The sequence below is a fragment of the Gorilla gorilla genome, chromosome 1, assembly GCF_029281585.2.
Source record: "Gorilla gorilla gorilla isolate KB3781 chromosome 1, NHGRI_mGorGor1-v2.1_pri, whole genome shotgun sequence".
Lineage (NCBI taxonomy): Eukaryota > Metazoa > Chordata > Mammalia > Primates > Hominidae > Gorilla > Gorilla gorilla.
This window is the reverse complement of record NC_073224.2, coordinates 203,515,222-203,541,105: the sequence shown is the minus strand read 5'-3', so window position 1 is coordinate 203,541,105 and position 25,884 is coordinate 203,515,222. Positions and strand designations below refer to the sequence as shown.

Sequence of the window (25,884 nt, the reverse complement as noted above, 5' to 3'; positions counted from 1 at the left end):
TCCCAGGTGATCTCGTCTCCTCCCATACTCCAGGGCTCACCTCTGAGCTCATGGCTCCCAGATCTCAAGGTCCCACTCCAGCTCCTTCCCTGGCACTGACCCATCCATCCCATTGCCTGTCACACATTTCCATCTACGGGTCCCCTAGGATGTACCTCAAATTCCCCCTGCTCAGAACAGGGCCCATCTTTGTCTCTTCCTCAACCCTTCCCATATCTATTCAGTTGCCAAGCCTTTCCTCTGCACCCCAACTATTGCTCCCCATGCAGGCCTTCACTATTTTCTGCCTGCCCCACTGCAGAAGCCTCCTGTCTGGTCTCCCTGCCTTCCTTCTCGCCTGCTGTATTTTTTTATTTTAATTTTTTAAGGCAGCGTCTTGCTCTGTAGCCCAGGCTGTAGTGCAGTGGTGCGATCTTGGCTCACTGCAACCTCTGCCTCCCGGGTTCAAGTGATTCTCCTGCCTCAGCCTCCTGAATAGCCGGGACTACAGGCATGTGCCACCACACCCAGCTAATTTTTGTATTCTTAGTAGAGACGGGGTTTCACCATGTTGGCCAGGCCGGTCTCGAACTCCTGACCTCAAGTGATCTGCCTGCCTCAGCCTCCCAAAGTGCTGGGATTACAGGTGTGTGCCACGGTGCCTGGCCTCTTTTTTTTTTTTTTGAGATGGAGTCTTGCTCTGTCGCCCAGGCTAGAGTACAGTGGCATGATCTCGGCTCGCTGCAACCTCTGCTTCCTGGGTTCAAGCGATTCTCCTGCCTCAGCCTCTCAAGTAGCTGGGATTACAGGCGCCCGCCACCACACCTGGCTAATTTTTGTATTTTTTAGTAGAGATGGGGTTTCACCATCTTGGCCAGCTGGTCTCGAACTCCTGACCTCATGATCCACCTGCCTTGGCCTCCCAAAGTGTTGGGATTACAGGCGTGAGCCATGGCGCCCGGACTTTTTTTTTTTTTTTTTGACACAGAGTCTTGCTCTGTTGCATAGACTGGAGTACAGTGAACATGATCATAGCTTACTGCAGCCTTGAAATCCTAGGCTCAAGGAATCCTCCGGCCTTGGCCTCCCAAAGTGCTTGGATTACAGGTATGAGCCATCACTCCCAGTGGCAGAATATTATCACACCCAGCTAATTTTTGTATTTTTAGTAGAGACGGGGTTTCACCATGTTGGCCAGGATGGTCTCGATCTCCTGACCTTGTGATCCGCCTGCCTTGGCCTCCCAAAGTGCTGGGATTACAGGCGTGAGCCACTGCACCCAGCTGAAAGCCTTTTCATTATAATGAATTTTATCTTGTCGGAACTGGGAAATCAATATGGCTGTTTATGTTACTACCAATCCATAAAATAATACCCAAATATGCAGCCCTGATAACACTATGATACAGAATTTTTAATATTTCAAAATTGTTATTTTAAATTTAATGAAAAACTTAATCTTATTTGTACTTTCATATTTTTTATTTTAATCAATGACAGAGATCTTAATTTATATTGATGTTATTATTGCTTCATCCATAGCAAATACAATTCTTCATGAGAGTTAAAAATAAGGCCGGGCGCTGTGGCTCGCGCCTATAATTCCAGCACTTTGGGAGGCTGAGGCGGGTGGATTGCCTGAGGTCAGGAGTTCAAGACCAGTCTGGCCAACGTGGTTAAACCCCGTCTCTACTAAAAATACAAAAAAATTAGCTGGATGTGGCGGTGTGCACCTGTAATCCCAGCTACTCGGGAGGCTGAGGCAGGGGAATTGCTTGAACCAGGGAGGTGGAGGTTGCAGTGAGCTGAGATGGTGCCACTGCACTCCAGCCTGGGTGACAGAGCCAGACTGCATCTCAAAAAAAAAAAAAAAAAAAAAAAAAGAAAGAAAAATTTGGCATCGGAATTGAAATCTATTTATCTTCCTTTGTCCATGGAAGGGAAATACAATAAGGCACTAAATACATTGCATTTCTTCCCCTTTTTAAAATTTTATTTTGCCCAGGTACAAATCTCAAAGGTCTCAAAAGGGTATACATAATGGAAAGTCAGTCTCCTTCTCCTGTCCTCCATATAGTTCCCCACTCCTGGAAGGCAACACTGTGCACTGTGAACTGTTTCTTGCATATGCTTCCAGAAGCACTCTCTCTGTATATGCACAAACAAATACATATATGTTACATATGCTGTTTCAGTTAATCCAACAAAATTAGGTATTATAATTTTCATTTTTCAGATGAAGAAACTAAGACTTAAGAGAAGTTATTTTGCCCAAGGTCATGGAGCTAGTCCTATAGTTGGGATTCATTTTCTTAATTAAAAATTGTTTTATTTTGGCTGGGCATGGTGGCTCATGCCTGTAATCCCAGCACTTTGGGAGGCTGAGGTGGGCGGATCACCTGAGGTCAAGAATTTGAGACCAGCCTGGCTAACATGGTGAAACCCCATCTCTACTAAAACAAAAATTAGCCAGGCGTGGTGGCAGGCGCCTGTAATCTCAGCTGTTTGGGAGGCTGAGGCAGGAGAATTGCTTGAACCCGGGAGGTGGAGGTTGCAGTAAGCCGAGATTGTGCCACTGCATTCCAGACAGAGTGAGACTCTGTCTCAAAAACAAAACATTTTATTCTAAGGACAGAGTCTCACTATGTTGCCCAGGATGGTCTTGAACTCCTGGGCTCAAGTGATCCTCCTGCCTCAATATCCCAAGTAGTTCAGACTACAGGCACTCGCCACTGTGCCCAGCTCTGGAGTTGAGATTCAAAGAGAAAGGTGAAGCTGGGCACAGTGGCTCACACTTGTAATCCCAGCACTTTGAGAGGCCAAGGCAGGCAGATTGCTTGAGCTCAGGAGTTCAAGACCAACCTGGGCAACAAAGCAAGATTCTATCTCTACAAAAAATACAAAAAATTAGCCAGGCATGGTGGCATGCTCCTGTAGTCCCAGTTACTCGAGAGGCTGAGGTGGAAAGTCACTTGAGCCCAGGAGATTGAGGCTGCAGTGAGCCATGATTGTGCCACCATACTCCAGTCTGGGCAACAAAATGAGAACCTGTCTCAAAAAAAAAAAAAAAGAAAAAAAAAGAGAAACATGTCTGGCTCCAGAGCCTGGGCTTGTTTTACCATATCATACCATCTTTCCCACATCAGTTGGTTAAATTGTGGCAGGAAACAAAGCCCTGTCCAAGAGAGACAGATTCAAAATTCAGAAGCTCAGAATTTTTTTTTTTTTTTGAGACATGGTCTCGCTCTGACACCTGGTCTGAATCATGGATCCACCATGGCTCAGTGCAGCCGTCCTCCCATTTCAGCCTCCTAACTGGGACTATAGGCATGCGCCACCATGCCTGGCTAATTTTTGTTTTTGTAGAGATGGGGTTTTACCATGTTGCCCAGGCTTCAGAAATGTGTTTTTATTTTATTTTTATTTATTTATTTATTTTTTTGAGACAGGGTCTCAGCCCAGGCTGGAGCACAGTAGCATGATTTTTTTTTTTTTTTTGAGATGGAGTCTTGCTCTGTTGCCTAGGCTAGAGTGCAGTGGCACTAACTCGGCTCACTGCAACCTCTGCCTCTCAGGTTCACGTGATTCTCCTGCCTGAGTCTCCCGAGTAGCTGGGATTAAAGGCGCCTGGCTAATTTTTGTATTTTTAGTAGAGACAGGGTTTCACCATGTTGGCCAGGCTGGTCTCAAACTCCTGACCACGTGATCCACCCACCTTGGCCTCCCAAAGTGCTGGGATTACAGGCGTGAGCCACTGCGCCCAGCCTAGTAGCATGATCTTGGCTCACTGCAGCCTTGACCTCCTGGGCTCAAGTGATCCTCCCACCTCAGCCTCCCAAATATCTGGGAATACAGACACGCACCACCTTGCCCAGTTAATTTTGTATTTTTGGTAGAGATGGGGTTTGTCATGTTGCCCAGGCTGGCCTCAAACTCCTGGGCTCAAGTGATCCGTCCACCTTGGCCTCCCAAAGTGCTAGGATTACAGGCATGAGCCACTGTGCCTGGCTAGAAAATGTGTTTTTAAAAGTTAGGATGTAGAATTGCCTGGCTATGTAGGCAAGGCAGGAGGAGAGGGGCCCAGTTGGGAAGCATAGCCCACAAGAGTATGAGGGCCTGAGCCAGGATGGTGGCAACAGGGATGGAGAGGAAGGTGTGCCAGGGCATGGTGGCTCACACCTATAATCCTAGCACTTTGAGAGGCTGAGGGAGGAGGATCACTTGAGCCCAAAAGTTAGAGACCAGCCTGGGAAACATAGTAAGACACTGTCTCAAAAAAAAAAGGAAAAGAGGGTGTAGATATTGACAAGGCCGACTCTATTTTTGTTTGTTTGTTTGTTTGTTTGTTCGTTTTTGAGACGGAGTCTCCCTCTGTCGCCCAAGCTGGAGTGCAGTGGTGCGATCCCGGCTCACTGTAACCTCCGCCTCCTGGGTTCAAGCAATTTTCCTGCCTCAGCCTCCTGAGTAGCTGGGACTACAGGTGCTTGCCACCACGCCTGGCTCATTTTTGTATTTTTAGTAGAGATGGGGTTTTACCATGTTGGCCAGGCTGGTCTCAAACTCCTGACCTCAGGTGATCTGCCCACCTTGTCCTCCCAATGTGCTGGGATTACAGGCGTGAGCCACTGCGCTCCGCCGACTCTATGGGTCTTAGAAGCAATTGGATGAAGATCAGGGAAGGGGAATCAAAGGTGACATTCTGGTTCTGAGTCAAGTGAGTAGGAGAATGGTGGTGGTGCCCTCAAAAGAAATGAGAAAGTCAGGGCAGCACCTGAACTGTGGAGATTAGTTTAGCTACAGACAGCAAGTTGTAGGCACTGGTGGGCATCCTGGTGGGAAGTTTCAGCAAGGTGGTGGAGATGTGAGTCTGGAGGGCAGGGGTGGGGCCAGGGTAGAGTAGAGGTTAGACTCAGGAGTCACAGGCAGAGGAGCTGGTAGACAAAAGGGTGAGGAAGGAGATGCCTAATTAGCAGGAGGTGGGTAGAGACAGGAGGAAGGTTTGGAGACAGATGGCGGGAGAGGAAGGAGTAAAAGGCATTGAGATGGGAGAGGGAAGGGAAGGGAAGCCCACGATGGTACAGAGCCATGAAAGACCTGGAAAGGTGAGAGTTCCATGGAGTAGGGGCAGCCTTCTGACAGTGTCAGTACTGGAGAGGTCAAGGAGGATAAAGCTCAACAAAAGGTTTTGCAGTTGAGATCAGGCTGTTGACTTGACAGCATATTTCCTCTGGAGAAGTAACAGAAGAAACTATATTTCCAAGAAACTCACAAGGCAATCAAAAAAGAATGGCAGCATCACTGTCTTCCTTGGTCCATTTAAAAACTGCTGAGATGTATTATCAATATCTTTATCATTAGAGAGGCAAACCCTGAGGACATCACTAACTGGGCAAAATCTCCGTCCTTGTTTGCCCTCATGACTACCAGGGTTGTTTCCCTGGTACAGCAGCTCCTGAGTGTTCCCGGGGCTGCCCATTGACTTACTCGGATGTGCAGGTCTTGGAAGAAGATGAGGAGTGTCTGCCGGATCAGCTGGAACTCCCCTGCAGAGAGACCACCATATATCTGCCAAAGGCAAGCAGAAAGCAGCACTTCACTTTCCAAGAGGGATGAGTAGTACGCACCGGCAGGGCAGATGGGTACTCAGGGATGGGAGCCAGATAGGTAAGGAGAGGACTGGGCTGCTGGGCAGGAGGGGCAGCGGGGAGACCAGCAGTGCTCCCTCTCCACGGTGACAAAGCCTGTTACCCCACACCTGAGCAGGGGTACACTTCCTGTCTCCCATTCTCCACAGACCTGGAGAGCCTGTTCCCCAAGATTTAGCAGAACATCCACCACCAAATCCCTTTCAGAAAAGTGAGGAGAAAATGGCTATGCTCTGTATATTGCTTTTCCAATTGTGAAGGCGTCAGTAAGAGGACATAAGATGATGATCCCTATTATATTACCAAAATGGACACGGATTGCTTTTCAGAATGTTCTGGGAGAGTGGCAGGCTTTGCCATTCCTCATCCTGTTCTCTCTGTCATAGATCTACCTGTTCTTAACAGAGGGATGAGAAAAAGTACTGGGGCTGAGAGGCGAGACACTGATGGCACTCTTACTTCTGTCAGCTGCCGGAAAGTCTCGTCCACTTGCTGCAGGATGGTTGGGGAGTCTCGGATGAATCCCTTGATGGTATCCAAGTGATTGAAAGTGACCAGCAGCACATCCTTGGGTCGGGGACACAGCAATACTTGATATTTGAAAGCCATGGTCATCAGGTCATAGAGCTGCCAACCCACACACAAGCAAAAGAAATGGGATCATATCAAAATCAGGTGTGAGAATCTCCAAACAGTGATTCAGTCAAGCATTTACTGAAAACCACCTCTGGGCTTGCCATACAGCTCAGGGGACCATATCACTTATCACCCAAACCGAGACACTTCTTAGAGTCAAAGCGGGTGCTTTTAATAATTAAGCCAGGAAAACAGGAGTAAGCCAGCACATTCCTGGGCAAACCAGGATTTCTGGTCACCTGATGTGTATTGTTAATGGGATACGTCTGAAATAATATTGGCAGCAGCGGAGTCCCAAAGTGAGCACTGGATCTGGAGAAAGAAAATGCAAATTTAAGTACTCCTTTCCTCCTAACTTGTTGTATAACCTTGGCCAAGTTTCTTAACCTCTTTGGGCCTGAGTTTTCTCATCTGTAAAAAAAATACTCTCTAATTTCCCAATGTTGCAGAGGTGCTCAGAGCAATAAATGAGGCAATATGTGTGCAAGTGGCAAGTATAGAGTTCTACAACTTTATAAGAATCATTTTAAATGATGAACTATGTGGATATCAACAAGCCATCTCCACATAGGTGTGGTATGACCATACATGAAAGATCAGAAGGGAGGAACTGGTGGGGACCAAAGTGGTGAAGGCAGCCTTTGTGGCACAAGTGGCCTTATATAGCCCTCGAGGCAGCTGCAGGATTTAAATTGGCTGAGGGCAGAGGAAAGACATTCCAGTTGAGGGAAACAGTACATGTGAGGGCCTGGAGGCAGCAATGAGTATGTTATTTTTCTGGGAGAAAGAGGAGAATGGCCTGAGGACAGTTTGTGTTGGGGAGGGCAGGTAATAAAGTTGGGTAAGTATAGCAAATAAAGATGGCAACAATAGAAACTGGGGACTACAAGAATGGGGAGGGAGGGAGGGAGGTAGGGGTCAAGGGCTGAAAAACTAACTATTGGGTACTATGCTGACTACCTGACTGATGGGCTCAATTGTACCCCAGACCTCAGGATCATGCAATATACCCATGTAACAAACCTGTGCATGTACCTCCTGAATATAAAATAAAAGCTGAATTATTAAAAATAGAATAAAGTTTTTGGGGAGATACACAATATAATTTAGACTAGATGTAGTAGAAGTTAGGGGGTTAAAGTTTTCTGAGCTGACATGATCAAAGTGGTGACGGAACGAGATCTGGCAATGATGAGCTGTGACAGAAGGGAGAGACTAGTTAGGAGGAGTAGCTAGCACCTGGTTCCTAAAAAGATTACAATAAATATCTACTGATTGCATGAATGAAAGAAATGTTGTTGGAGCAATCCAGACTTAAGGCCTGGAAAAAAGATAGTGGGAACGGAGAAGTCAGGGAAAGGAAGATCACGCGATATTTAGAAGGAAAAGCTGTCAGTAGGTGGTGACTGCCTAGATTTGGGGGATGATGATCAGGGTTGTCCAGAAGGACTGCAGCCTTTTCAGCCTAGTGCGGGTAGGGAGGGATGATGCTATTGATGGAGGAAAGGACGTCTGAGGGATGTGGGAGTGGAGGAGCCAGGAGAGAAGATGGACGGTTAACTTAAGGACATGTCTGGGGCAGGATTGAAACGATAAACAACTACCATCTGAGTGTCATGCCAAGCACGTGTATATATATTACCTCATTTGATCCCATTTATTCTTCACAAGAACTCTATGAGGTAGGTATTAGCCCAGTTTAATAATGAGGAAACTTGCCTAATTTCACATTGCTGGTAAGTGCAGAATGATATTTGACCTCAAGACTATCAGATTCTAAGGCACTTGCCAGGACCCTGCTACACAATCCCATTTCTCCTACCTGCAGCCAAACATTTCCACTTAGAAGGTGGCATACAACCAGAATAGCTAGCCAGGTGCAGTGGCTCACGGCTGTTATCCCAGCACTTTGGGAGGCCGAGGTGGGTGGATCACCTGAGGTCAGGAGTTCGAGACCAGCCTGGCCAACATGGTGAAACCCCATCTCTACTAAAAATACAAAAATTAGCCGGGTGTGGTGGTGCGTGCCTGTAACCTCAGCTACTCAGGAGGCTGAGACAGGAGAATTGCTTGAACCTGGGAGGCAGAGGTTGCAGTGAGCCGAGTTAGTGCCACTGCACTCTAGCCTGGGTGACAGAGTGAGACTTTGTCTCAAAAAAAAAAAAAATTAAAACAAGCCCCAGAAAACAGGAATAGCCTGGTGTGTGTGCATGGGGATTGGGAAAGTACAATACTGGAGATACAGATTTGAGACTCTGCCATCATTGTCAAACATTAAGTGCTTGTATATAGGAAACCATGCTAGAAATAAAGAATAAAAACAGGTATAAGATGAAGGAATGCCAGTTCAGAGTAATTCAGTAAATTGGGTCTCACAGCTAGTAACTGGTAGAGCTAAGGCTTAAACTCAGTTTTTTTTTATTCTAAGTTCTGTGTCCTTCCTCTATGGAAATTTAAACTTCCTCTTCTTTTCTTTTCTTTTTCTTTTTTTTTTTTTTTGACATGGGGGTCTCACTCTGTTACCCAGGCTGGAGTACAGTGGCGTGAACACAGCTCACTGAAGCCTCAACCTCCCCTGCTCAAGCTATCCTTCTGTCTCAGCCTCCTGAGTAGCTGGGACTACAGTTGTGTGCCACTGTGCCCAGCTAGTTCTTCTAATTTTTAGTAGAGATGAGGTCTCACTATGGTTTTTTTTTTAATATGTTAAAAAATATTAGAGATGGGTTTTTGCTATGTTGCCCAGGCTGGTCTTGAACTCCCAGGCTCAAGTGATTCTTCCACCTGGGCCTCTCAAAGTGCTGGGATTACAGGTGTGAGCTACTGTGCTCAGTCTCTAAACTTTTTTAAAGGCAGAGAGAGAAGAGCAAGCAGAACTGAAAATATAATTAATATTTATTGAACAGCTATATGCCAGGCCTAGGTATGTTTCTCACTTAATTCTCCTAATAATTGATGAAGTAGCATTTATTATCCTCATTTTACAGATGAGAAAATGAAGGCTCAGAGAGTTAAAGTAACTTTTTTTTTTGTTTTGAGACAGAGTTTTGCTCTTTTTGCCCAGACTGGAGTGCAATGGCGCGATCTTGGCTCACTGCAACCTCTGCCTCCCGGGTTCAAGCAATTCTCCTGCCTCAGCCTCCCAAGTAGCTGGGATTACAGGCACTTGCCACCATGCCCAGCTAATTTTTTGTATTTTTAGTAGAGATGGGGTTTCACCATGTTGGCCAGGATGGTCTCGATCTCTTGACCTCGTGATCCGCCTGCCTCAGCCTCCCAAAGTCCTGGGATTACAGGCATGAGCCACCATGCCTGGCCGAGTTAAAGTAACTTTCCAAAGGTAAGTGGCAAGAGGTAAGAGGGCCCAGTTAAAGGCAGTCTGTCTCTCTGGGTCTTCTAAGTACCAGTAATAAGTGAGTGCTGACTCTGCAAATCTAACTCCCACCATCAGTCATCATGATTTTTAAAATTTTTCTTTCTCTCTCTCTCTTTATTTATTTATTTATTTATTTTTTTGAGACGGAGTCTTGCTCTGTCCTCCAGGCTGGAGTGCAGTGGCGTGATCTCAGCTCACTGCAAGCTCCGCCTCCCAGGTTCACGCCATTCTCCTGCCTCAGCCTCCCGAGTAGCTGGGACTACAGGCGCCTGCCACCACACCAGGCTAATTTTTTTTTTTTTTGTATTTTTAGTAGAGATGGGATTTCACCATGTTAGCCAGGATGGTCTCGATCTCTTGACCTCATGATCCACCCGCCTCAGCCTCCCAAAGTGCTGGGATTACAGGCGTGAGCCACTGCGCCCGGCCCTCTCTCTATTTTTTTAGAGACAGGGTCTTGCTATGTTGCCAAGGCTGGTCTTGAACTCCTGGGCTCAAGCGATCCTCCTGCCTTGGCCTCCCAAAGTGCTGGGATTACAGGCATACGCCATTACACCTGGTCTTTTACAATTTTTTTGTAGAGATTTGGTCTTGCTGTGTTGCCCAAGCTGGTGTTGAACTCCTGGCCTCAATCCCAAAGCACTTATATTAGAGCTGCAAGACACTGTGCCTGGTAGTCCTCTTTCACATGGTGGGAGAAGTTGTAAAGGAATTATTATTATATTTTACATCAACTAAAGACCAAACTTTAAAGATTTCATTAGTTTCCCCCTGACATCCTATTTCTGTTCTGAAATCCCATCCAGGACACCACATTCTATTCCGCTGTCCTGTGTCCTTGGGCTCCTCTTGGCTGTGACAGTTTCTCTGACTCTCCTTGACTTTGGTGACCTTTATAGTTTTGAGTACTGGTCAGGTATTTTGTAAGCATGACCAACCAACAGTATTTGTGTGATGTTTTTCTTATGGTTAGCCTGGGGTTTGGAGTTTCGGGGAGGAAGACCACAGAGGTGAAGTTCCATTTTCATCACATCATGTCAGGGTACATACTGGCAACCTGACTCATCACTGTTGATGTTACCTTGACCATCCGGTTGGGGTAGTTTATCAAGTTTCTCTACTGTAAAGCTAATTATTTCTTCCCTCCTTTCCATACTGTACTCTTTAAAGTGCAGCCCCCACCTAAGGAGGGGGAGTTACACTCTCCCTCCCTGAGGGCAGAGTATCTACATAAATCATTTGGAATTCTTCTAAACAGACTTGTCTGTCCTCTGCCATTTATTTATGTGGAATTATTATTATTATTATTATCATTATTATTCATAGGTAGATATATTCTTGAAGGAATTATTATTTAAAAAATCACAGCATCCCAATACTTTGTTTCCCAAAGAAATAGATATGTTCACATTATGAGTAAAGACTGTTTTTGAACTTGCTCTAAAAAATATCTGGTTTCTACATTGCAGAGCTGAGATTTCTGAAGAATGAGGCAGAATTAAAGTTTTGGGGTTGAGTGCTTTTTAAAAATTGTTTATTTATTTTACTTATTTATTTTTGAGATGAAGTCCTACTCTGTCACCCAGGCTGGGGTGTAGTGGTGTGATCTCATCTCACCGCAACCTCCGCCTCCTGGGTTCAAGTGATTCTCCTGCCTCAGCCTCCTGAGTAGCTGGGATTACAGGTGCATGCCACCACACCCAGCTAATTTTTGTAATTTTAGTAGAGATGAGGTTTCACCATGTTGGCCAGACTGGTCTCGAACTCCTGACATCAAGTGATCCGCCTGTCTCGGCCTCCCAGTGCTAGGATTACAGGTGTGAACCACCATGCCCAGTCAGTGTTGAGTGCTTTTATTGTGTTAAGGCATGTATTCCTGGGGTTCATAAATATGGGCATGAAAGCCAGCACTCTTGTCTGGGTACAGTGGCCCACACCTGTAATCCTAGCACTTTGGGAGACTGAGGCAGGAGGATCACTTGAGCCCAGGAGTTCCAGACCAGCCTTGGCAACAAAGTGAGACCCCATTTCTACAAAAATTTAAAAATTAGCCAGTGTGGCCAGGCGCGGTGGCTCATGCCAGTAATCCCAGCACTTTGGGAGGCCAAGGCGGGTGGATCACCTGAGGTTGGGGGTTCGCAACCAGCCTGACCAACATGGAGAAAACCTGTCTTTACTAAAAATACAAAAGTAGCCTGGCGTGGTGGTGCTGCCTGTAATCCCAGCTACTTGAGAGGCTGAGGCAGGAGAATCGCTTGAACCCGGGAGGCGGAGGTTGTGGTGAGCCGAGATCACGCCATTGCACTCCAGCCTGGGCAACAAGAGCGAAACTCCATCTCAAAAAAAAAAAAAAAAAAAATTAGCCAGTGTGATGGCATGTGCCTGTAGTCCCAGCTACTTGGGAGTCTGAGGCAGAAGAACTGCTCGAGCCTGGGAGATCAAGGCCGCAGTGAGCTATGATTGTACCACTGCACTCCAGCCTGGACAACAGAGTGAGACCCCATCTCAAAAACAAAAAAACACCCAAAACAAATCAAACAAATAAAACCCAGCACTCTCTTTGGGCAGGTGGAATGACATAAACAACAGAGGGGTTGTTGTGGATGATTTCTGAGGTCTTTCCCACTCTGAAACTCAACAACTACTAGTATTTACACATGCCTGTTTCTTGCAAGGAACCATTGCATACATCATCTCATGTGACCCCAGTCTATGATCATCCACAAAAGGTACAAAAAATGCAACCAAGATGACAAAGGCAGCTGTCTGCTCACCTTATCCATGCTGGCCTGGTTCAGTTTCATAATGGAGGCATGAGCCAGGCGCTCATAGATAGTCCTCAGGGCCTTCTTGGAGTAGAGCTCTTGAGGCTTGAATAATTCCTCCATAAACTTTCTATTGAACATGGTGGAGATGATGTCATTCAGAACTGCAGAGACAAGAGAGAACACAGCTGAGCAAAGTACTGAAGCAAGCCTATCCCGAAATGCTCTTTGTGTACAGGTACAGGAGCTGAGCGTGTACAGTACAGAATTGGGATGCTGTATGCTTGGTGAGATCAGCTCCCTGAGGGGACCACACAGGTGTCCCGGTAGAAAGCAGGGCTCTGAGAGTGCTTTATGACACCATTTCAGGGAAGACATAAATGAAGACAAGGCACTAATGTGTTGTGCTTCAGATATTATAAACTCCTTATATAAATATTATCTCACTTGATGATAAGGGGAATATTTCTTCTTTCTTTAAAAAAGATTACTGGCTGGGTGTGGTGGCTCACGCCTATAATCCCAGCGCTTTGGGAGGCCAAGGCTGGAGGATCACTTGATGCCAGGAGTTTGAGACCAGCCTGGGCAACATAGTTAGACCCTGTCTCTACAAAAAATTGAAAGCAATTAGCTGGGTGTGGTGGCGGGCCTGGAAGCTGAGGCAGGAGGATCACTTGAGCCCAGGAATTCAATGCTGTAGTGAGCTCTGATTGTGCTACTGTACTCCAGCCTAGGCAACAGAAGGAGATCCTGTCTAAAAAAATAAAATAAAATAAAAATAAAAATTCCTATAATTTTTAAAAGCAAATCTAAACATTTTTACTTAAAATTAAATATTATAAAAATGGGACCAACAATGGTAATTGACTCTTAATAACACCTCCTGAAAATAGACAAGTCTACCCACTGGTTAGAGATTAAAACACTTGTAATGTTGCTGTAAGACATGTACTTTGAATAGCACCATTTTTGAATGCCTTAATTTCCACATTTGATCTATAATCTTGATACTACAGTGTAGTGCTATATCTCACACTGCTGTTCAAATGGAAAATTTCCCTCTGGTGAGAAAGAAGTGTACAAACTAAAGCGTCTATAGTTTTAGGTCTTCATTCATCTAGATATTTTGCACTACTGAAATGAAATATCACTAGTTAAGGGCCAAGAAAACCCTCAGGAATGAGAAATAGGAAGAGGTATGGTTGAACATAGATTATCCTTAATTAAACCAGTTATCCTGGCCTAAATGTGAGCATATGTGGATACTGAGAACATACACTTATAGAAATTCAAATTTGAAAGAAAACTGGGTTACTTAAAATAATTATACAAAATCACTTATTAAACATGAGTGGTTATTATTGAAATACAGAAATTCCTCCTTCTTTTGCTGAACACAAAGGACACTCCAGATGACTGCCTGTGGCCATGTCTCTTTAGAGCAGAGGCAAGGTAGAGCAGTGAAGTGATTATTTTAGGCACTCTCAACCTGTAAGTAATTGACAGAAGTACCCGGAGGGCTCAGGCCCGCATTTTAAAGCATTTCAACACATTTTATGGGGGAAGGGGGAGCTGAGGGCTGGTTGTACTTAAATCTTAAATGCAAGAGCTACAGAGAGAGGGGAGAGGGGATACATCCCCAACACACACACCCCCAGTGACACAAATGAACTGACTGTGGCTCCATACAGAAATGCTAAACTCACACTTGACCTTTAGATTTTACTCTAGACTTGATCCTATTACTCAGTGAGGGAGAACCAAATCCATTACCAACACAGGGTGTCCCTGACATCTGACAATTTCAAACCATCCCAGCTTGCCCTTGATGTGCCCTAACATTTCCCCACCGTGGACAGCTCGGAGAGACATAGAACTCTGTCAGGTTTGCCTCATGCCTGACCACCTCCATTGGACTGAAACAAGAAAGAACCTGCAATAAACTGGGTTTTCTAACCTTTTTCTTACCATAGCCTACATAAAATGTAGCATTTGCAAGGAAACAGGCACAACTGAAAAGCCACACATAAGTCCTCAAAAGAGAGAATATGAAGAATTTTCCACAGACTTACGTAAGCCAGGGAGGAGGAGTGCCAAAGAAGAATTCAAGTTGAAGCATCACATCAACTCTGGTTAGGTTAATGCTTACAAAGGGCTGCTATTCACCTAGGTGCTGAGTCATTTCTCTGGGGTCTTTGAGCCCTTATTAGGAGCTAGGGAAATAGCTTACACCCAGATAAATCAGTTCTGGACGAAAGAATACCCCAAGGTGATTGTTAGCTACTCAGGCAAAGTGAAAAGCAAAATGAAGTCTTTCCCCGTGGGAAGTGAAGAAGCTCTGGAGCACCATGGCTCCTGGCGCCAGCATCCAGACAGTTCACCTGCTGGGAAGAGGACGGCAGGGTCTGTCCTTGTGGGCAGAGCAGTGAGTACAAATGCCCCCAAAGAGGAAATGGCAGTTTAATGGTTGGGCCACGACACCTAGGGCTCCCTCTTCTCGTTTCACTCTTTGGAAATAAGATGGAGGCACACGTTAACATGTTTTTGTTTTACAATTTGCTTCACCCAGCCCTTGGTTGAGGCAGACCTATTAGGTACCAGACAGTGAAATAAACACCACAGGCACAAAGAGGAAGGAGATGTTATCCTGGCCCTAGAGAAGCAGCACATCATCTTTAGGTTAAACCTGAGAAATAGTTTTTTTTAAAAATTTAATTGGTGTACGGGCGCGGTGGCTCACGCCGGTAATCCCAGCACTTTGGAAGGCCGAGGCGGGCGGATCACGAAGTCAGGAGATCGAGACCATCCTGGCTAACGCTGTGAAACCCCGTCTCCACTAAAAAAAAAAATACAAAAAATTAGCCGGGCGTGATGGTGGGCGCCTGCAGTCCCAGCTACCGGGAGGCTGAGGCAGGAGAATGGCGTGAACCCGGGAGGCGGAGCTTGCAGTGAACCGAGATCGCGCCACTGCACTCCAGCCTGGGTGACAGAGCGAGACTCCAGCTCAAAAAAAAAAAAAAAAAAGTAATTTGTTTTTTATTTTTTTCCCTTCATCCTAACATCCCTGAAGAAATAGTTTTAATGAGACCCGCCCATTAGTCTAAGTGTTGGTTTTTGTCATGCAAATGAGTTCTGCATACTTTTCACGAGGCCGGAATATACTAGGAGCCGGATTTCAAAAGGAAGAGGCTAAGGGGGGCCGGGCGCAGTGGCTCACGCCTGTAATCCCAGCACTTTGGGAGGCCGAGGTGGGTGGATCACCTGAGGCTGGGAGTTCAAGACCAGCCTGACCAACATGGAGAAACCCCATCTCTACTAAAAATACAAAATTAGCCAGGCGTGGTAGCTCATGCCTCTGTAATCTCAGCTACTCAGGAGGCTAAGGCAGGAGAATTGCTTGAACCTGGGAGCGGAGGTTGTAGTGAGCTGGGATCGCTCCATTGCACTCCAGCCTGGGCAACAAGAGCGAAACTCCGTCTCAAAAAAAAAAAGGAGGCTAAGGCAGGGGAGGGAAGGGATTTTTCACAGGAGCTTCAGAAAGCTGGTAATTGGGTTCTCAACATAGCAAGCTTCTAGTCTTGGGTTCAGATTATGAAGCCAGTTTCTGTTCATTATTTTTGAACATTTATGTTAAAATAAATTTCAATGATTCAATTATGTATATGAAAAGCTCTCAAAACCCACACTTCATACCTGAAATTCTGCTATGCATCAAGGGAGGGACGGGTCAAAAATTGCTCAAGAAGTGTCAAAGGATGGTTGTGAAATGTAATAAAGTGTACCAAGTACTTCAATTGGGCTTTTTTTCGAGCCTGGTCTGATGAAATAATTATCTTGATGAAAGCAATCAAGTTTTTACCAATTACCTCTGCTCTAAATTGACTTGTTTATGGGAATATGAAATTTGGAGCCAAGAATTTAGAGAGAGGCTAGGAAACCCTCCTGAATAGTTACCATGTTTCAATCCTTTCTATGTCCCAGGCACTGGGCTTAGAACTTTATATGCATTATCTCATTTAAACTCCAAGACAACTCTGAATTATTATCCTCATTTTTTTTTTCCTGCCAGACCACTTATCGTTTTATATTATCCTCATTCTATTAAGGAGGAAAACTGAATCAGAGAGTTTAAAGTCCAAGGTCACACGCTGGTGATGGAGCTGAAATTAGAATTAGGTCTGTTTGATTTAATGCCTGTGCTTTTAAATATTATTATTATTATTATTTTTGAAGTGGAGTCTCGCTCTGTCGCCCAGGCTGGAGTGCAGTGGCATGATCTCGGCTCACTGCAACCTCTGCCTCCCAGGTTCAAGTGATTCTCCTGCCTCAGTCTCCCAAGTAGCTGGGATTATAAGCACCCACCACCATGCCCAGCTAATTTTTGTATTTTTAGTAGAGACAGGGTTTCACCATGTTGGCCAGGCTGGCCTCGAACTCCTGACCTCAAGTGATCCTCCTGCCTCAGATTCCCAAAGTGCTGGGATTACAGGTGTGAGCCACTGCACCTGGCCTCTTAAATATTATACAGGTTGTCTTCCCAGCATACTTGGTGTGGTGAGAGCATTTAAAATATTGAGGAGGATGGCTGATGATAGGCACACACCACACCCAAATGTCAAATGACAGAAGGTACCTGAGATTTATTTAAAGGCTGAGAAAGTCTAAGGCTTTATTCTGAGGAGTCGACAACTTTTTCAGGTTTCCTGCTTGCAGTAGGTAAGGGGAAACTGAAGCTTTCGCATGATGAGGCCACACTGCATGCATGATGTCATGCCTTCTGCCCACAGTCCTGGCAGCCATGCAGTTACATGCTTCAATTTTTCTCGGTTGCTCTGTGAGCTTAGGAGAATGGCTCAGGGAGGGTCACTCATGTTGAAGCACAATTCTTTGGTTACATGACAAAACAAAGTTGTTTTAAGGACTACCAAATAGGATGACATACCCCAAAGTATGGCTATTGCCCCAGCTGTCCCAGCAAAGCTTGGAACTGAGAAAAGGAGACATATCCCTCAAGTATGGTGTGGCTTTTTGGTCAGAGTTTGCTTAGTTTTCATCTTAACATGCTGTATTTCTTCCTCTTAAGTAAAAGATTCAAATGTATAACCAATATCTCAGCTAAAGACAAACTCATGCCTATTTTCTTACTTTGACTTTGAAATGTTTCGAGCGGTCCCACTTTAAGCCCTGCTGATAAAGGCCTGAGTGAACCTGTGGATGCACACTGAACACATGCAGCCCGGAGATAGCATACCTCGTTTTCTGTCCACCTCTGTCCATTCATCTACATGAAGCATACAAAAAGAAAACACCAGTTCATGAAGCAAGAACATTATTTTCAAGGAGGCTTTAAACATACCAATTCCAATGATATTATCTATGAAACTTTACTTTTCACGTTGGCATTTAATGTCTAATGTGAGCACACTGCCTTCTATTTGAAACCTTTAAAAGGATGATGGATAAACAACATATTTCAAAAAAGCTCAAGAAAGGCTATGTCTTACAGAGACTGGCCTAAGAAGAGAGTAAACTGAGGAGGATTAGCTATCCTGTGGTTCATCTTGAAAGGCCCAAGAAGCCCCACTCTCTAATGCTACAAGAATACATATCATCCAGTAGTAGGCTTTTAAAGACGCTAGCCTCCATGAGGAAGAATAATTCCAAGAACAGGCAGAGAAAAGAGTTTCTTTGTATACAATCTGAGTTTTCTTTTCTTTTCTTTTTTTTTATTAATGTAAGATTTCCCTTTCTAGAGGACAGATGGAACTGCTCAAATTAGAAAACTTGAAATGTGAATTAAAAGGAAAATGTCAGCATTTGTTTCTGTTTTACTTTTTATATATATAGATGCATGATTTCCATGTAAAAAGAAGCGAATAATGATGGGACCACTATGAAGAAAGCTTCTGAGGACAAAGGCAGTTGGGGAGATCCCAAGAGGAGACCAAATAAGGAAAAATGCAGTTGGCTAGATAAATCGGTGAGAATCAAGACTCTATGGGTTGAAACCTGGCTCTACTTACTGGCTATATAAACTTCAAGCAACTTGTTTAACCTCAGTTTCATTCGTAAAATAGGGATCATAATAGCACCTATCTCACAGGCCTATTGTGGGGATAAAGCATAACACACATCAAATACTTAGCTGGCTTCCCTTTGAGTTCTGTTTCCTCTACTGAGGGACATTAGACACCACCCATAAAGGATGGAAGATGACTTTTTTCCTTTCCTTAATTTTTGATGGAGATTTCAATCTAGAAGAACCACCCCTAGATAAAAAAGTTCTATACACATCTGTATTTCAAAAACATTTTGGCGAGGCACAGTGGCTCATGCCTGTAATCCCAGAACTTTGGGAGGCCAAGGTGGGCGGATCACCTGAGGTCAGGAGTTTGAGACCAGCCTGGCCAACATGGTGAAACCTCATCTCTACAAAAAATACAAAAATTAGCTGGGTGTGGTGGTGCACACCTATAGTCCCAGCTACTTGGGAGGCTGAAGCAGGAGGATTGCTTGAACCCAGGAGGTGAAGGTTGCAGTGAGTGGAGACTACGCCACTGTACTCCAGCCTGGGCGACAGAGCAACACTCCATCTCAAAAAACAAAAACAAACAAACAAAAACCCCAAAACCATTTTGTAATTAATAGTTTCTTTTGGAAACATTTGCCACTAGATTGTGGTATTAGGGGTGATTTCTGAAGTTATAATCAAAGTATACACATGGCTTCAATACATAATACCAAAAGCTCCCAAGAGAGCAGTCTGAAAGCATGCCCAGTGCCATGTCCTAACCGGCTGCAAAGGGTTTCCATTGCAAGATCACACTCCTCTGGGAAAATTCACCATCTTCCCCCACCAAGAGTCATGGGCTTTTGAAAAGAAAATATTGGGAGAGCAGCACCAAAAGTTTGGCAGATACTGTTTTCTTTGGCACAATGTCCACATCTATCTTTCTGTGGCATTTATTTATTTTTGAGACAGGGTCTTACTGTGTCGCCCAGGCTGGAGTACAATTGCGCGATCTCGGCTCACTGCAACCTCCACCTCCCAAGTTCAAGCGATTCTCCTGCCTCAGCCTCCCGAGTAGCTGGGATTACAAGCACCTGCCATCATGCCGGCTAATTTTTTATTTTTAGTAGAGACGGGGTTTCTCCATGTTGGCCAGGCTGGTCTTGAACTCCTGACCTCAGGTGATCTGCCCACCTTGGCCTCCCAAAGTGCTGGGATTACAGGTGTGAGCCACCACACCCGGCCTGGCATTTATTTTTTATTTGTTTATTCTGAGAGGGAGACTTGCTTTGTTGCCCAGGCTAGAGTGCAGTGGCACCATCTCAGCTCACTGCAACCTCTGCCTCCCGGGTTCAAGCGATTCTCCTGCCTTAGCCTCCTGAGTCGCTGGGATTACAGGCGCCTGCCACCACAACAGGGTAATTTTTGTATTTTTTGTAGAGATGGGTTTTCACCATGTTGGCCAGGCTGGTCTCGAACTCCTGACCTCAGGTGATCCACCCACCTCGGCATCCCAAAATGCTGGGAATATAGGTGTGAGCCACCGCGCCCGGCCCCTGCAGCATTTATTTAACTGGTGGTATAGTGTGATAGACTTGTGGGAATTCAAGGAGGTGGAGTTTTAATCCCCTTGCAGGTGTGTTTGGGGAATAGTGGTGCTGCAAGGGGGTCATCTCTGAAGGACAGTGACTCTCGCTGATAAAATGGAACTGGCAGATGCTCCCGAAGGCAGGCAGGCTGAACGCCAGCAGGGGTCTCTGTAGTGCTGTGTGCTCCCCTACTTCTTTCCTCCTGAGAATACAGGGAAGAGAAACACCCTCTTTTTCTATTATTTCTCCAGATGACTTATTTGTGACAACTCCACTTTAGTTCTGTTTTGAGTGGGGGCAGGCCCAAGGCTATTCAGAGCTAGTCGTTAAACTGGAACTAGAAAAATAAAACCAGAGTCTCACTGCCCTTTGGTTGCTCGTGCTACACTGTGATTGGCATGTCTTGGAAAAATCACTTTGTGGCCAGATGCCTCAGTTTCCTCTCCTGTAAAATGAGGAATGTAAGCAAAAGATAATAAGGTCTTATTTATAAATATTTTTAAGAGGCAAAGGTAGCTTTTATTATTCTCGCCATTGCTTAAAACAGGAGACAACATTCAATGTGCAACACTCGATAGTTGCCTCATAGAGAGAGCACTTCCTTTCTGTTGAATGCTAAACTAGAGGCTGCGCTGTGGGGGAAGCTGCAACATCTGCCTTGGCCTTGTGGGAACAGGGATGGCCTCCAGGAGACCAATTAGTCGTATAAGATAATGAAAACATCTAGAAGAAATATGATTTCCACTCAAAGCTTCGAAGAGGACTAGTTTACCAAGTCTAGTGTTTTATAGGCTCCTGTGTACAGGGATCTGTTACGGGGCTCTCGCTCCTGCGGCCACAACAACTTTAAATGGTGGAATAGGTGGAAGACATTGAGTGTTTCTCAGCCCGTTGAATCCTATGCTCTCTACCCTGTTTTCTCACTCTATCTTCTACAGATCTCCAACAGCCAACTATTTTGTCATTTATTTGATAAAATCAGTGGGTATATTGGATATATATTTTTCAAACTCCTCCCTCTCCTCCTGACCTACCAACCCCCACTAAGATTCTGATATAGTCCCCAAGGTATGGCAACAGAGTATAGTGGTAATAGTAAGGGGACTAAGTGGTTATAGTAAGGGGACATTGGCTGAGTATGAGGACATTGGTTATATGAGGGGACATTGGTTATAGTAAGGGGACACTGGCTGAGTATGAGCTTTGGAGCCTGATGCCTTGGGCTCAAATCCTTTACTTTTCCTCTTACCAGCCATGTAACTCTGGGCAAATTAGTCTTAGTTTCTCCATCTGTAAAATGGGGATAGTAATATTACCTATGTGTTACAATAGTTGGGAGGATTAAGGTGTTTAAGAGGAGCCCTTGGTACAAAGTAAGTGCTTGATTTTTCATTGTTTTATTGTTGATTGCTGTCACTAGAATCAGTTACTGGAGTGGACTGATCAATAGCCCTACCTCCAGTGAATGTCCAGAAGGGCTGCATCAGGCTCCATACAGTATCTCACAGTGTTTGACACTCAGTCAAAATCTGTGGAATGAATGAGTGTGCGAATGTAAATTACTAAAGATGGCCGAAACTCCCAAAACCATATTTAGCAAAAGCAGAAAAAAGGCTATAACTCCTAAAGGTAAAGCTGTCCCCTAGTATTCCAAGGGCCTTGTCCAGACCTCCTCTTGAAAGATACCTATTACTCATTGTGTTAAACATAATAAATACATTATTTCATTCAATCCTTACAACTTTGCTTTAACATATATGTATTATTACCATTTTATGGAGAAACAGGTTTATAGAGGTTACACCCAAAGGTCATGCAATTAGTTAAACGGTAAAGCTGGAATTGGGACCCAGGTCTGTAAGACTCTAGAGAGTATGTTCTTAATTGCTAATTTACACTATCTTCCAAGATGCAGACTACCTACCAGTCTGAGGACTCCAGCATGTCACCTCATTGGTGCCACTAGCCTGAATGAAATCAGATCACACAGGCACCAAGGAAAACAGAACCCTCTCAAAGGAAAAATGACAATGCTATATAAAACTGCCAATTTAGATAATCAGTTCAAAAAACATTTTGTGATCACTAATTTATTCTGGTCTAGGAATTATGGTAGGTGCTGGAGTACAAAGATGAACAAGACAATCAAGCGGGAGATAGACATATACACAGATCATTTCAGTATAGCATGGCCAGTGATAAGGTAGTGAGGAGCAGGCATGGGGTGCTATGGGAGCACAGGCTGCTATGAGAGCATGCACAAGCCCTTTCTGCATATGGGGAGGATTCCTGAAGGAGATGATTCTTAAGCCGAATAATGCAGGATTGAAGGGGAAGAATGTAGGGATGGGAATTACTAGCACAGAAATATGAACAAACATGGTTTAAGCGGAGATCTATGAGCAGTTTGGTATTATTGGGAAACAGGAGGCAGGCAGTGGTGGAAGAAGGGACTGCAGAGGAAGACAGAGATCAGATCAGGAAGGGCCCTGAAATGGCCTGTGCAAGGACTTGGTCTTAACCCAGATGGCAGTGGAAAGCTGACAAAGGGTTTTAGGCAGGGGCAAGTATGGACAGATACACATTTTAGAAAGCTCATTGGCGGCAATGTGCAGAATGAATGGAGGGGGTATGTTATAGGGAGTTATTTTTAGCTCTTTATGCATGGACGCAAGTCACACACACACAATAGTTAATATCTGAATATGTACGCTTAGCATCTGAATATGTATGTTGAACATCAATTGAGCATACAAAGATTAATGGAGAGAATGTTTTAATTGGCGGCCATGTCAATTGCCTTTTCAACTTTTCCTCCTCTACTTTGAAATATAATATTTCCTTCATACTTAATCCTAGGAAATTTGGTATAAGCAAGTTGTTTGCCGAGAAGGGAGGAAAAGAGGAAAAGGAACAGAGTGGCAGAGTGTTCTGAGTCGTCATTTTTCTGGGGATTAGTGTGGTGTCCATGGGAGCCAGATTTTGCATTTTCGAAGCTCTCATATAATTATTTTCACAATTGTATTCCCCTCCAACACTTATGAGGAGATTTATAACTTTCTTATTTTTTCATATTTATCTATATTATTTTAGAACACCAAATTTCTAGAAATACTTCTGAGATGAGTAAGACCAATCTCCAGCTTATGTGGGAAGATACTACCATAAAGGAATTAAGAATCAGAACCTGGGCTGGACGCGGTGGCTCACGCCTGTAATCCCAGCACTTTGGGAGGCCGAGGGGGGCAGATCGTTTGAGTCCAGGAATTGAAGACCAGCCTGGGAAACATGGTGAAATCCCATCTCTACTAAAAATACAAAAATTAGCTGGGCGTGGTGGTGCATGCCTGTAATCCCAGTTACTTGGGAGGTTGAGGCACGAGAATCGCTGGAACCCAGGAGGCAGAGGTTGCAGTGAGCCGAGATCGTGCCACACACTCCAGCCTGGGCGACAGAGCGAATCAGAACCTGTTCCTTGGGGGTAAAGAGGATGCTTGGACTAGCAAGGGGTATGATACTAGATGGTGGGCAGCTGGGATTCCTACATTTGGAAGGCACTGATTTGACAACAGAGACTGGGAAATCACCTCTCCCATTTGAAGAGATGGGGAAATTAGGGAGGTCAGGCACCCTAGTGTCCACTGGGAGTATTAGGTTCCTCTGCTGTGAAAAAAGCTTTTGGGGGATTTGACTCCCGAGGGGCTCCAAATGGATGTGGCTTGTAAGAAAGGTCCCTGGTTATAAGAGTGAAGTGTGTAGGGGTGCGGGTCTGGCTGTGGGTGTTAGGGCGATTATGAGAGGGCCGGGCTGCTGGCTGCGGGTCTGGCTGAGCGGGCCGGGGGCCTCTCACCTTTGCGGGCCTTGTCTCCCGGGATGTTCTGGGCCCGCAGCCGTTGGTCGAGGATGTAAAGCATCTCCCCGCCCAAGTTCAAGAAGAGCAGCGGTAGCGTCCGCACCGACATGGTGCTGGAAACGAGCTGGACTGGTGAAGAGCCCCGGGGTTCGGTAGCCAGTGGCCTGAAGGCCAGGCCGCAGCGTCCCAATAGTCTGGTTGCTGGGGCAACGCCGTGACGGGAAGAGCGAGCCAATCAGAAGGCGGTTTGGTGGGAGGTGCCCAGAGGACGGGAGCTAATTGGTCTGGTGGTGGACCGTCCCGAGGGGATTGGTCCGAGCCAGAGGCCGGCGCGGCGTTGGCCCCGGCTGGGGAGCTGTGCTTCTGAGACTAGGTTTCCCTCGAAAGGGCGGGGGCCGGGCCAGGGCTGGGGGTGGTCTCGACACAGCCAGCCCGGCGCTTGGGACCCCGGCCGCTGGCGCGGGGCCTCAGGTTCCTATAACAGAAGAAAGCCCAGGCAGAACGGCATTAGAGCAGGCTCGGGTCAGACGGACCTGGGTTGGAATCACGGCTTGTGATTTCTTGCTGTGTGACTTCGGGCAGGGTTTGAGCCTTGGCTTCCTCTTACGTAACATGGAGCTGGCACTCACATCACAGGGCGGCTGAGAGGAATCAGTCAGATCATGGAAAGGCCCCGAAAGCACTCAATAAAAATGGTAACTGACTTTTCTTTTAGACGAGGGAAGGATCAGAAGTCCTGAGTCGTTTGCATCGCCTCCCAAAAGTTTACTTGAAGTGAAGCCCCCCCTGGTTTCATACTCCATGAAGCAAACCAGTCCCGTCCGTCCCCGTGTGTCCAGTTCCCAGAGGATGCGCGCTGGGGCCTCTGGGAAGTTCCCTCCTTGACGCTGTTCCGAAGGCCTCCCAACCATTTCTTTTTTTCTTTTCTTTTTTTTTTTTGAGACGGATTTTGCTCTTGTCGCCCAGGCTGGAGTGCAGTGGCGCGATCTCGGCTCATTGCAACTTCTGCCTTCAGGGTTCAAGCGATTCTCCTGCCGCAGCCTCCCGAGTAGCTGGGATTACAGGCGCCCGCCACCATGCCCGGCTGATTTTTGTATTTTTAGTAGAGACGGGGTTTCACCATGTTGGCCAGGCTGGTCTGGAACTCCTGACCTCAGGTGATCTGCCCGCCTGGGCCTCCCAAAGTGCTGAGATTACAGGCGTGAGCTATCACGCCTGGCCCCAACCATTTCTCTTTGAGGGCAGCGACTCCCTTCTTCACCTCCATCTTAAGCTCCAGGATTACTTTTTGCCATCTGCTGTGTATTTTTACTCTGATGAACAACCGTTTCTGTAAATTTCAGTACTTCCAAAACCTACTAATTATCTTTCCCTCCAGCTACTCAAACTTGAAACTTGGGCCTTGGCTTCCAAATCTGTTTCCCAGGGTCTTTATCAGTCATCATATTATGCTTTTTCCTCCAACACCTTTCTTACATTCATCCCTTCATTTGTTTTTCTGTCTGCATTGCTATGTTCCTCTGTATCACTGTTCTTTTCTCTCTTCTACCTTGCACTGGCTGCTAAGCTAAATGTCAGAAGACATCACTTTTTTTTTTTGAGATGGAGTTTCACTCTTGTCGCCCAGGCTGGTGTGCAATGGCACGATCTCGGCTTACTGCAACCTCCACCTCCTGGTTTCAAGTGATTCTTCCGCCTCAGCCTCCTGAGTAAGCTGGGATTACAGGCGCCCGCCACCATGCCCGGCTGATTTTTGTATTTTTAGTAGAGATGGGGTTTCACCATGTTGGCCAGGCTGGTCTCGAACTCCTGACCTCAGGTGATCTGCCCGCCTCGGCCTCCCAAAGTGTTGGGATTACAGGCATGAGCCACTGCGCCCAGACAACATCATTTTCAACATGACACATCTCTTCAGTGGTTTCCTACTCTTTGCCAGATCACAGTCTAGATGCCTTGGCATGGCATTCCAGGCTCTCCACAGGCTCCAGCTACCTTTTTTGTTTTTTTTTTTAAAGAGATGGGGGTCTTACTTTG

The 25,884-nt window shown here is 45.6% G+C and overlaps 1 protein-coding gene across 6 annotated transcripts in view; it reads right to left on the bottom strand.

Moving 5' to 3' along the window:
- Positions 1-24,698, bottom strand: part of OSCP1 (organic solute carrier partner 1) — a 33,193-nt gene extending 8,495 nt beyond the window's left edge. The window contains exons 1-5 of one of the 6 annotated variants that reach the window (XM_019015411.3): positions 23,848-24,072; positions 17,650-17,679; positions 12,408-12,562; positions 6,084-6,251; positions 5,464-5,544 (exon numbers count right to left, since the gene is read on the bottom strand). In XM_019015411.3, the coding sequence (XP_018870956.1) occupies positions 5,464-5,544; positions 6,084-6,251; positions 12,408-12,562; positions 17,650-17,679; positions 23,848-23,959 (546 nt within the window). In that variant the 5' untranslated portion in view covers positions 23,960-24,072. Of the gene's footprint in view, positions 1-1,945; positions 2,128-5,463; positions 5,545-6,083; positions 6,252-12,407; positions 12,563-14,470; positions 14,489-17,649; positions 17,680-21,453; positions 21,497-23,847 lie in introns of those variants that run through there. The other 5 variants (XM_063700295.1, XM_031004051.3, XM_019015419.3 and 2 more) reach the window with 5 other exon arrangements.
- Between the last annotated feature and the right edge of the window lie 1,186 nt (positions 24,699-25,884).